The 12,259-nt window shown below is 44.2% G+C and overlaps 1 protein-coding gene across 3 annotated transcripts in view; it reads left to right on the top strand.

Annotated features, from left to right (window-relative positions):
- pde7a (phosphodiesterase 7A) overlaps window positions 1-12,259 on the top strand; it is a 358,425-nt gene that overhangs the window by 329,286 nt on the left and 16,880 nt on the right. For all 3 annotated transcript variants that reach the window (XM_085993047.1, XM_085993048.1, XM_085993049.1), the window contains one exon: window positions 6,543-6,634. In XM_085993047.1, coding sequence (XP_085849173.1) covers window positions 6,543-6,634 — 92 coding nt within the window. The remainder of the gene's footprint in view (window positions 1-6,542; window positions 6,635-12,259) is intronic.

Genomic DNA, 12,259 nt, shown 5'->3' with positions numbered 1-12,259 from the left:
AGAAATCAACACAAGAATGAAAGTAACGCTGATTACCTAACCGAATTAAGAAAGCTATCAAAGTACTGCCAATTCGGGGCAGGACTATCAGATTATCTTCGAGACAAATTCGTTTGCGGTCTCTTAAGTGAAGGAACACAAAAAAGACTGCTTTCTGAAAAAGATTTAACATTGGACAAAGCTTTCAGTATGGCTGTATCATACGAAGCAGCAGCAAAAGGAGCTGCAGAGATACAACAAAAGACACAGGACTTCGGCACCCATGAAATGACACAGGGGTTCGGAAGATGTTATCGCTGCGGCAGATCCACCCATAACCAGAGGGACTGCTGGTTCAAGGACAAAGCATGCAGGCAATGCGGGAAGATTGGACACATTGCACGGGTATGCCAATCTGGACAAAATAAATCCACTGACAGAAAACAAAAAATCAATAAAGAAAAGTACAGAAAGGTACAAATGATGACGGAGAGTAGCTCCGAAGACCAGAAGAGCGATAGCGACTTCAAAAACAAGAGACTAAGCTGTCTCAAATTACATAATGTACTTGCCAAAGAGGATTACCAAACCATTTGGGTTACCCTCACAATAGCAGGGTCCCCAGTTAAAATGGAGCTAGATATAGGATCAGCTCTAACCGTAATAAATCGACGAGATTACGAGAAGCTATTTTCGCATATACCTCTAAAAGACACATCCATTATCTTAAAAACATATACGGGGCAGAAAGTATACCCCAAAGGAAAAATAAGGGTGCCTGTTGTATACAACGGCAAAGAAATACAAAAGTTGTATTTATACATTCTACAAGATGGTGGTCCACCGTTGTTGGGACGTGAATGGATCAGAAAGATACGTTTAGACTGGCACTCCATTCAGGCACTGACGGTGACCAGTAAGGAAAAAAACAATGATGACATCATACCTGAACGATTAAAAGACATCTTGGCCAACGCCAAAGAAGTGTTTCAAGAGAAACTAGGAACCTTGAAAGGCATCACCGCCTCAATAAAAGTGGAAGATGCAGCAATTCCCAAATTTTTTAAGGCAAGACCGGTGCCATACGCAATACGTCCAGCAGTCGAGGCAGAGCTGGAGAATTTGGAAAAGGCAGGCGTATTATCCAAAATAGATTGGAGCGAATGGGCAACACCCATCGTTCCAGTCATGAAAAAAGCATTGAAAAATAACTCTGAAGAACAGAGAAAAATTCACATCTGTGGTGACTTCAAGGTGACTGTAAACCCGGTCCTTCACACAGTACGGTAGGATAGAAGATATTTTCGCCTCACTATCCAGAGGGAAACGTTTCACCAAAATTGACTTGGCACAGGCATATCTACAGATGGAGGTTGAGGACGCCTCTAAAAAGTATCTCACAATAAACACACACAAAGGCCTGTACCAGTACAATCGACTGGTTTTTGGAGTAGCATCAGCTCCAGCTATCTGGCAAAGAGCTATGGAGCAAGTCCTGCAAGGGATTCCGGGGACTCAATGCTACCTAGATGACATCCTTGTAACAGGAGAAAACGACAACGAGCACCTTGCCAATTTGGAGCAGGTGCTCACTAGGCTGAAAGAACGGGGCCTACGAGCGAATCGCCCCAAGTGCGAATTTTTCCAAAATCAGACATCATATTGTGGCCACATAATTAATAATGAAGGGTTGCATAAGTCACCTGAAAAAATTGAAGCAGTTATAAAAGCCCCAGCACCTGAAAATGTTTCACAATTAAGGTCATTCCTGGGATTAATAAATTACTATCATAAATTTTTACCGAACTTATCAACTCTTCTACACCCTCTTAATGAACTTCTACAGACAGGAGTGATTTGGAAATGGAACGAAGACTGTAAACGTGCCTTCCATAAATGCAAAGACTTAATCACATCCGAAGAAGTTTTGGCTCATTACAACCCATCACTACCAATCAGACTGGCGTGCGATGCATCCCCTTACGGCATAGGAGCAGTATTATCCCATAAATTCCCTGATGGCTCAGAACGGCCGATAGCTTTTGCGTCACGCTCATTAAACTCAGCTGAGAGTAACTATGCCCAAATAGACAGGGAAGCACTCAGCCTGGTATGGGGAGTGAAGAAATTCAACCATTACCTACACGGACAAAAATTTACCTTGTTGACTGACCATCAACCCCTCATCTCCATATTCAACCCTAAAAAAGGTGTTCCCATTATGACAGCACAAAGGCTACAGAGGTGGTCCCTTTTTCTAGGGGCACACCAATACAACATAGAATACAAAGGGTCAAAACAGCATGGGAATGCTGACGGTTTATCGCGCCTACCGTTGCCAACGATAGAAGAGGCACCTACAGTAGACCCAGTAGAGATATTCCACTCTACCATAGTGGAATGTCTACCAGTGACAAATTCTGCCATTGAAAGGGAGACAAGAAATGACCCGACTCTCTCACGGGTCTACGATTTAACAGTGAAGGGATGGCCAGCACATGGCGAACCACTGTTGCCAGCATTCTCGCAAAGAAGAGAACAGCTGTAAGTGTGCCAAGGAACCTTGATGTGTGGATCCAGAGTGGTGATTCCACCCAAACTCCAGGATAAAGTGCTAAAGGAGCTTCACAAGGGGCATCTGGGTGGAGTGAAAATGAAGAACCTAGCTAGGGCGTTTGTATGGTATCGATGGAGACATCGAAGACATGACCAAGAGCTGCCTAGGATGCCAGAAGGTCCAAAACGCTCCACCACAGGCCCCTCAACATCCATGGGAGTGGCTCTCATCTCCCTGGCAAAGGGTGCACATCGACTTTGCTGGTCCATTTATGGACTCAATGTTCTTAATCGCGGTTGATGCACACTCCAAGTGGCCGGAGGTAATAAAGATGTCCTCCACCACCACGGAAAAAACCATCACAGTATTAAGGACCATATTTGCCAGGAATGGGCTGCCGGAACAGATATGTTCTGATAATGGACCGCAATTTGTGTCCGAAGAATTCAGAAAGTTCTTAAAAAACAATGGGGTAAAGCACTACACGTCCGCCCCATACCATCCCGCCACCAATGGATTGGCTGAAAGGTTTGTCCAGACCTTCAAGAAGGCCATAAAGGCCATGGGTAATGAAGACATAAAACTTCAGCACAAGGTGGATAACTTCTTATTCGCATACAGGAATGCAACACATATGGTTACCAACCAAACTCCCGCCATGATGTTCTTCAATAGAAACCTAAGATGCCGGCTGGATTTGGTCAAGCCCAACATCAGAAGGGACGTGGAGAACTGGCAGTTTCAAGGCATGAACGAAAGGCCAACTAGGGCCTTCCAGATAGGCCAACAGGTTTTGGCCCGGGACTACCGTACCGAGAAATGGCAGCCTGGAACTATCTGCACACGACTAGGACCACTGATGTATACCGTGGACATCGGAGAAAGCATAATAAGGCGCCATGCTGACCAAATCATAAAGTCATCCGAAAAGGGACAACCTACACCACCACTCTATACATCTAACGATGAAGTAGAGATACCCATATCTACCTCCAATCCGGTGATACTGGAACCCGATGAACCCGACACTGGCATTCAAGCCGAATCAGCCTTGCCAGAAGAACCTACTACACCGCCAGAAACTAGTACACCCCCGAGGCTTTATCCGGGCCGAGTCAGGAAGCCTCCTGAGAGACTAACTTATAATTAATTAATTACAGCAATGAATATTATTTTGCATATAACATGTAATTAATAATTACTTAAAATATGATGTACTGGTTAGCTAAAAGGGGAGGAATTGTGGTGTATGTGCCTTTAAGAGCCCCAGGTGTGCGTAATGCCGGTACTTGCCGCTTGGGCTATATAAGCCTGTGTATTGTGTATATCCTTTAGAACCCCCCCCAGACTTTGCTTAGTAAATACCTATGAACCAACTCCTGTCTTCAGTGTCTTTACACACGGACACTACAGTAAGCAGGAGTAATTGGAGAGCTTTAGAAACCAGAAAAGGATGACAAACAAATTGATAAGGGAGAAAAATAAAATGAGCGTAAACTAGAAAGAACTATAAAAACAGATTGTAAGAGCTTCTGCAAGTATGTAAAAAGGAGATTAGCAAAAGTAAGCGTTGGTCCATTAGAGGCTGAGACAGGAGAAATTATAATGGGGAATAAGGAAATGGCAGAGCCTTTAAACAAATATTTTGTATCTGTCTTCACAGTAGAAGGCACAAAAAGCATACCAAAAATAGTGAGGAAATGAGGGGCTACTGAGATTGAGGAACTTAAAGTAATTAAGATCAGTAGAGAAAAAGTAATTGAGAAACTAATGGGACTAAACGTCGACAAATCCCCTGGACCTGATGGCTTATATCCTAGGGTTTTAAAAGAGGTGGCTGCAGAGGTAATGGATGCATTGGTTGTGATCTTCCAAAATTCCCTAGGATCTTGGAACGATCCCAGTGGATTGGACTGTAGCAAATGTAACCCCGCTATTCAAGAAGAGGGAGAGAGAAAACAGGGAACTACAGGCCAGTTAGCCAGACATCAGTCGTTAGGAAAATGCTGGAATCGATTATCAAGGAAGTGGTAACAGGGCACTTAGAAAATCATACTATGATTAGGCAGCGTCAACATGGTTTTACAAAAGGGAAATCATGTTTAACAAATTTCTTTATTAGAGTTTTTTGAGGATGTAACTAGCAGGGTTGATGAAGGGGAACCAGTGGATGTAGTATATTTGGATTTTCAAAAGGCATTCGATAAGGTGCCACATAAAGGGTTGTTAGGCAAAGTAAGGGCGCATGGGGTTGGGGTAATATATTAGCATGGATAGAGGATTGGTTAATGGACAGAAAGCAGATTAGGGATAAACGGGTCATTTTCAGGTTAGCAGGCTGTAACTAGTGGGGTGCCGCAAGGATCATTGCTTGGGCCTCAGCTATATACAATCTATATTAATAACTTAGGTGAGGGAACCGAGTGCAATGTATCCAAGTTTGCTGACGATACAAAGCTAGGTGGGAAAGTAAGCTGTGAGGAGGACACAAAGAGCCTGCAAAGAGACATAGACAGGTTAAGTGAGTGGGTAATAAGGTGGCAGATGGAGTATAAAATGAGAAATGTGAGGTTATTCACTTTGGTAGGAAGAATAGAAAAACAGAATATTTTTGAAATGGTGAGAAACTATTAAATGTTGGTGTTCAGAGAGATTTCGGTGTCCTCGTACAGGATACACAGAGAGTTAGTATGCAGGTACAGCAAGCAGTTAGGAAGGCAAATGGCATGTTTACCTTTATTGCAAGGGGGTTGCAGTACAAGAGTAAGGAAGTCTTGCTACAATTGTACAAGGCTTTGGTGAGACCACACCTCGAGTACTGTGCACAGTTTTGGTCTCCTTATCTGAGGAAGGTATACTTGCCTTAGAGGCAGTGCAACAAAGGTTTACTACATTGATTCCTGAGATGAGAGGGTTATCCTATGAGGAGAGATCGAGTAGATTGGGCTTATACTTTCTAGAGTTTAGAAGAATGAAAGTTGATCTCATTGAAACATATAAGATTCTGAGGGGGATTGACAGGGTAGATTCTGAGAGGTTCTTTTCCCCAGGTTGGAGTGTCTAGAACTATGGGGCATAGTCTCAGAATAAGGGGTCAGCCATTTAAGACAGATGATTAGGAATTTCTTCTCTCGCAGGGCTATGAATCTTTGGAATTCTCTCCCCCAAAGGGCTGTGGATGCCGAATCGTTGAGTATATTCAAGGCTGAGATAGATACATTTTTGGACTCTAGGGGAATCAAGGGATATGGGGATTGGGTGGGAAAATGGAGTTGAGGTAGAAGATCAGTCATGATCTTATTGAATGGCGGAGCAAGCTCGAGGGGCCGTATGGCCTATTCCTGCTCCTAATTCTTATGTTCTTATGGTATCTTACGTGATTGCCAGAAAATGTCACCTGGTGCTGGTGCTTTTTCGTGATGCTTAGAGGATCCTCATTCAAAGAATGAAAATGATTCTACAAGAAAGGTAATTTTGCTTTATTTAAACAAATGTTGTCTTTATTTGAGCAACTTATTCCACTCATCATTATAAAATAGTACTGATTGCTTTGTACATTACAAATTCATAAACAAAGTTTGTTTAGACTGTCAAGATGCTATAATGTTGCATTCCCAATATATAAAAAGAGTACTGTTATGCAGGATTGCTTAAAAGATTGCAAAAATAAATCTGTCTCTGATATACACAGATTGAATAATTCTGTTTGTGATTTTTTCAATGGATTTATTTATTAATGTTGACCCTGAAGTTGTCCTTTTTAAAATGTGTAATCTCAAAGCACCTTTGTTTTGCCAGTCAAACACAACTAGTATATTCAACAGAATAATTTGTTCATGCTTTTGAAGACATTCAGTGACAAGAAATTAAAACAATTATGCTTGGAAAGTAGAATTTTTTTAACAAAAACAATAACTGCCCTTTGTACGATTTGGAATTCTGGAGATGGGAAGAATTTGACGTTCTATTTTTTCACAACTACTAATTATCTTTCCTTCACTCGCAGAATACCTCGGTGTTAGAAAACCATCACTGGAGGTCAGCAGTGTGTGTGCTCCAGGAATCTAAATTATTTTCACATCTTTCAGTCGAGGAACGGTGCGTATCTGATCTTTTGCTAAATAATTATCTGCAAATTTGAATTGTGTTTCTGAATTAGTTTTCAGTGCATCTATTGCATATTTGAAAATTAATCAAAATATGTTGTGTATTTTGATTGTGTATTAGAATTGTCCACAGGGGATACCATAGTTGTGATTTGCAATGCACTATGGGAAATGTAGTGCATTGACTGAAGAAGCACATTGTAAATAAAATGGCCGTTAACTAAACTCTCCACCCCGGAGTCCTTCTTAATTGTGATATAGATAAGGGTATAAAACCCCTTGAGACACAATATAAAACCCCTTGAGACACAATAGAATCAATAAATACTTTGGGCACAGTCTTGCCAACCCTTGGGAGGCGGGAATGACGGGAAAATGGCAGAATCTGGGGGCAGGTGCCCAACCCGCCTCTGTGCCATCTTGCCAGGAGGCAGGTAGCCGACCCACGCTGGGTCCCGTCTCCTTGGAGGCGGGAAGGGGATTAGTGCCACTTAATTGCCTATTAACAGGTAGTTAGCAGGCAGATAAGAGGATTATCCCCATTTTGCCCACACAAGTGCGGGCTTCCCAAAGGCTCCGAACCTCGCCAGGGTCACCGAGGTGAGTAGTGGGTCTGCAGGGGTGCAAAAGTGCGCTGTGAAGGTAAGTGATGGGTGCAAGTGTGGAGAGGTGAGTATGTGAGGTAAGTGGAAAGTGTTAGAAAAAGTTTACTTACCTTTGTTTCTTCCTGCAGGCTTCAAGAGTTGGGTATGCAGAGAGTCTCGCACCTCCGCGGCAGAGATGACCGATGGCCGTTGCATTTTCCAATGCAACAACCATCTAATTTCTGCAAAAGAAAGGTTTGATGAGGTCTTGAATTCAAGAACTCATCAAACTATAGAGAATGTCTGTGTTTGACAGCTTCACAGAGCTGTCAAACGTTTTTCATCTGTCAAAAGTTGGGGTGGGTTGGCCAGAAATTGATGGAGGCGGGACTGAAACCCGACAAGTGGGAGTCCCGCCTCCAAAAGCTCCCCATTGGCAAAATCCAGCCCTGAGTTTCTAGGTAATTGGAGTTAGCCAACAACAATTGCAAGGTGCTCATGTCCGACATCCATTATTGGATGAGCAAAGACTTCCTCTAGTTAAATATTGGGAAGACTGAAGCCATTGTCTTTGGTCTTCGCCACTGACTCCATTCCTCTCCTTGGCCACTGTCTGAAGCTGAAACAGACTATTCAAAATCTTGGCATCCTATTTGACCCTGAGCTAAGCTGACCCCATATTCTCTCCATCACCAAGACCATCTACTTCCACCTCCGTAACATCGCCTGTCTCCACCCCTATTCAGCTCATCTGCTGGTGTCTGGACTTGACGATTCCAATTCTCTTCTGGCCAGCCTCCCACCTTGAAGTCTCTGTAAACTTGAGCTCATCCAAAACTTTGCCTGTATCGCACCAAGTCCCGTTCACCCATCATCCCTGTGCTTGCTGACCTACATTAGCTCCCGGTCCAGCAATGTCTCAATTTTAAAATTCTCATTCTTGTTTTCAAATCCCTTCATGGCCTCGCTCCTCCCTATCTCTGTAACCTGAGACAGAATTAATAAATGATCTCATAGTAAAGGATCTTCTAGGAAAGAGTGATCATAACATGGTTGAATTTCAAATTCAGTTGGAGGGTGAGAAAGTTGTATCTCAAACCAGTGTCCTGATTTTAAACAAAGGCAGTTACAATGGTATGAGGGCAGAACTGGCTAAAGTGGATTGGAAAAATAAATTAAAAAGTAAGACAGTTGAAATGCAGTGGTGGACATTTAAGGAGATATTTTATAACTCTCAACAAAAATATATTCCAGTGAGAAAGAAAGATTTTAAGAGAAGGGAGCACTATCCGTGGCTAACTAAGGAAGTAAAGGATGGGATCAAATTGAAAACGAAGGCATACAATGTTGCCAAGATTGGTGGGAGGCCAGAGGATTGGGAAATTTTTAAAAACCAGCAAAAGATGACTAAAAAAATAATAGAGAGAAGATGAATTATGAGAGTAAACTGGCAAGTAATATTAAAACACAAAGTAAGAGCTTCTACAAGTATATAAAAAGGAAGAGAGTAGCTAAAGTAAACGTTGGTCGCTTAGAGGAGGGGAATGGGGAAATGGCAGAGACTCTGAACAAATATTTTGTATCTGTCTTCAAAGTAGAAGACACTAACAACATTCCAATAATGGACAATCAAGGGGCCACAGGGAGGGGGGAACTAATGACAATTACTATCACTAAGGAAAAAGTACTTGGTAAAATAATGGAACTAAAAGACGACAAGCCCCCTGGACCAGATGGCCTGCATCCCAGGGTCTTAAAAGAAGTAGCTGCAGAGATAGTGGATGCATTGGTTGCAATACACCAAAATTCCCAGGATTCTGGAGAGGTCCCATCGGATTGGAAAACTGCAAATGTAATACCCCTATTTAAGAAAGGAGGAAGACAAAAAGCAGGAAACTATAGACCAGTTAGCCTAACATCTGTCGTTGGGAAAATGCTGGAGTCCTTCATTAAGGAAGCAGTAGCAGGGCATTTGGAAAATCATAATGCAGTCGAGCAGAGTCAGCATGGTTTTATAAAAGGGAAATCATGTTTAACAAACTTGCTGGAGTTCTTTGAGGATGTAATGAGCAGGGTGGATAAGGGTGAGGCAGTGGATGTGGTGTATTTGGATTTCCAGAAGGCATTCGGTAAGGTGCCACATAAAAGGTTACTGCATAAGATAAGAGCTCACGGAGTTGGGGGGTAATATATTAGCATGGATAGAGAATTGGCTAACTAACAGAAAGCAGAGAGTCGGGATAAATGGGTCATTTTCCAGTTGGCAAACGGTAACTAATGGGGTGCCACAGGGATCGGTGCTGGGGCCTCAACTATTTACAATCTACATTAATGACTTGGATGAAGGGACCGAGTGTAATGTAACGAAGTTTGCGGATGATACAAAGATAGGTGGGAAAGCAAGTTGTGCAGAGGACTCAAAATCTGCAAAGGGATATAGTCAGGCTGAGTGAGTGGGCAAACATTTGGCAGATGGAGTATAATGTGGGTGATGGGCCTTCAATAACCACAAAACTAGAAGTTATAGACTTAAACAAGTTGGATTTTAATCACTAAGATCAGAGCTAACATCTCAACACGCCGACTGGTTCACAGGAATGAGTCATACAGATCCTGGGATCTTTATGTAAGAGAAGTCAGGGGCGGAGCCAAGAGCCAAGACCTGGAACCTCCCAGGTTAGTCAGGAAAGAGGAAGTGAAACTATACACAGTGGGGGAGGGTAATATACATGAGTGCAAAACGAATACAGGATCAAGACAAACAGATTTCATTACATTCACCCCTTCCATAGATTTAGTCCATCGGGGTGATGTTTCTTAAAAGTTGGTATAAGTGAGTCTGTCAGGAGGTTTTGCAGTTCTCAGTGATCGGCACAAAGCCGGTTGGGGCGCCTCTAGGGGAGTGGATTCTGGTTCCTCCGCTGTCCGGGCCTCCGCAGTGTCTTCCAGGTTATCTGCAGTGTCCTCCAGGTTAAAGTTGGGTATTGATACCTCTGGGCGTCCTGTCTCTTTGTAGTGTAGGTCTTCATTGAGTAGTCTCCCATCGTTCTCTCCGCTCCCTGAGGGAGCGAGGTCTTTTATGGAAACCGTGTCCTCTCGCCCGTCACAGTATTCGATATAGGCGTACTGAGGGTTTGCATGGAGGAGCTGTACCTTTTCCACAAGGGGGTCCATTTTATGGCCTCTCACGTGCTTCCGCAATAGTACTGTCCCCGGAGACGTCAGCCACGCGGGTAGAGATATGCCCGAGGTGGATTTCCGGGGGAAAACAAACATCTTTTCGTGAGGGGTAGTGTTAGTGGCAGTACATAACAGAGACCTTATGGAGTGGAGCACGTCTGGGAGGACTTCCTGCCAGCGGGAGGTCAGAAGGCCTTTTGACTTTAAGGCTAACGTGACAGCCTTCCAAACAGTAGCATTCTCCCTTTCCACTTGCCCATTACCCCGGGGTTGTAGCTAGTGGTTCTGCTAGTGGCTATCCCCTTCGAGAGCAAGAACTGGCGCAGCTCGTCACTCATGAATGACGTCCCCCTATCGCTGTGTATGTAGTTCGGCATGCCAAACATGCAGAATAGATTACAGAGACACTTGATGACCGTGGCACTGGTCATGTCTGGGCAGGGAATGGCGAAGGGGAAGCGGGAATATTCATCAATGATATTGAGGAAGTATACGTTACGGTCGGCAGAGGGAAGGGGTCCCTTGAAGTCCAGACTTAGGCGCTCAAATGGCCGTGTGGCTTTGATAAGGTGTGCACGGTCAGGCCTGTAGAAACGAGGCTTGCATTCCGCACAGATGTGGCAGGCTCTGGTCATTGCCCTGACCACCTCGATGGAGTGGGGCAGATTGCGGGACTTTATAAAATGGTATAGTCGGGTGACCCCTGGGTGACAGAGGTCGTTGTGGAGACCCTGTAATTTGTCCGTATGAATGCTGGCACACATTCCCCGCGATAGGGCGCCTGGGGGTTCATTAAGGGCTCCCGGCCTGTACATAATATCATAGTCGAACGTGGATAGTTTGATCCTCCACCTGAGTATTTTGTCATTCTTGATTTTCCCCCTTTGTTATTAAACATGAAAGCCACCGACCGCTGGTCGGTGAGCAGGGTGAAACGTTTGCCGGCTAGGTAGTGTCTCCAGTGCCGCACTGCCTCCACTATAGCCTGTGCCTCCTTCTCGACAGAAGAGTGCCTGATTTCAGGTCCCTGAAGGGTTCGGGAGAAGAAGGCCACAGGTCTCCCAGCCTGATTGAGGGTCGCAGCTAAGGCAAAGTCTGACGCATCGCTTTCGACTTGAAAGGGAATGCATTCGTCCACTGCACACACTGCAGCCCTTTCAATGTCCTGTTTAATACTGGTGAAAGCCTCCCGAGCTTCAGCTGATAGTGGGAAGGACGTCGATTTAATGAGGGGTCGGGCCTTATCAGAGTAATTGGACACCCATTGGGCATAATATGAAAAAAATCCCAGGCACCTTTTTAAAGCTTTGGGATTGTGTGGCAGGGGCAGTTCCTTTAGGGGGTGTAATCGGTCAGGGTCCGGTCCAATTACCCCATCTTCCACCACACAGCCGAGGATACAGAGACGGGTTGTGTTGAAGACACATTTGTCTTCGTTGTAGGTTAGATTCAGATTTAGGGCAGTTTTTAAAAATCTCGCAAGATTTAGATCGTGGTCTTGCTGGTTGTGCCCGCAGATAGTGACATTGTCCAGATAGGGGTAGGTAGCTTGTAGTTTATTCTCGTCAACCATGCGGTCCATCTCACGTTGGAAGACCGAGACCCCATTTGTTACCCCGAAGGGCACTCTGAGAAAATGGTAGAGGCGCCCGTTCGCCTCGAAGGCGGTGTATGGGCGGTCCTCCGTTCTAATGGGGAGCTGGTGATACGCGGATTTGAGGTCGATAGTCGAGAAGACTCGGTATTGCGCAATCTGGTTGACCATTTCTGATATGCGGGGTAAAGGGTAGGCGTCCAGTTGGGTATAAATATTAACAGTCTGGCTGTAGTCAGTTACCATCCGTTTCTTTTCG

This window comes from Somniosus microcephalus, chromosome 7 (assembly GCF_052327205.1).
Source record: "Somniosus microcephalus isolate GS21.2 chromosome 7, FLI_Smic_1.0, whole genome shotgun sequence".
NCBI lineage: Eukaryota > Metazoa > Chordata > Chondrichthyes > Squaliformes > Somniosidae > Somniosus > Somniosus microcephalus.
Note: the sequence above shows the minus strand (reverse complement) of the source record. Positions and strands in the feature narration are given on the sequence as shown.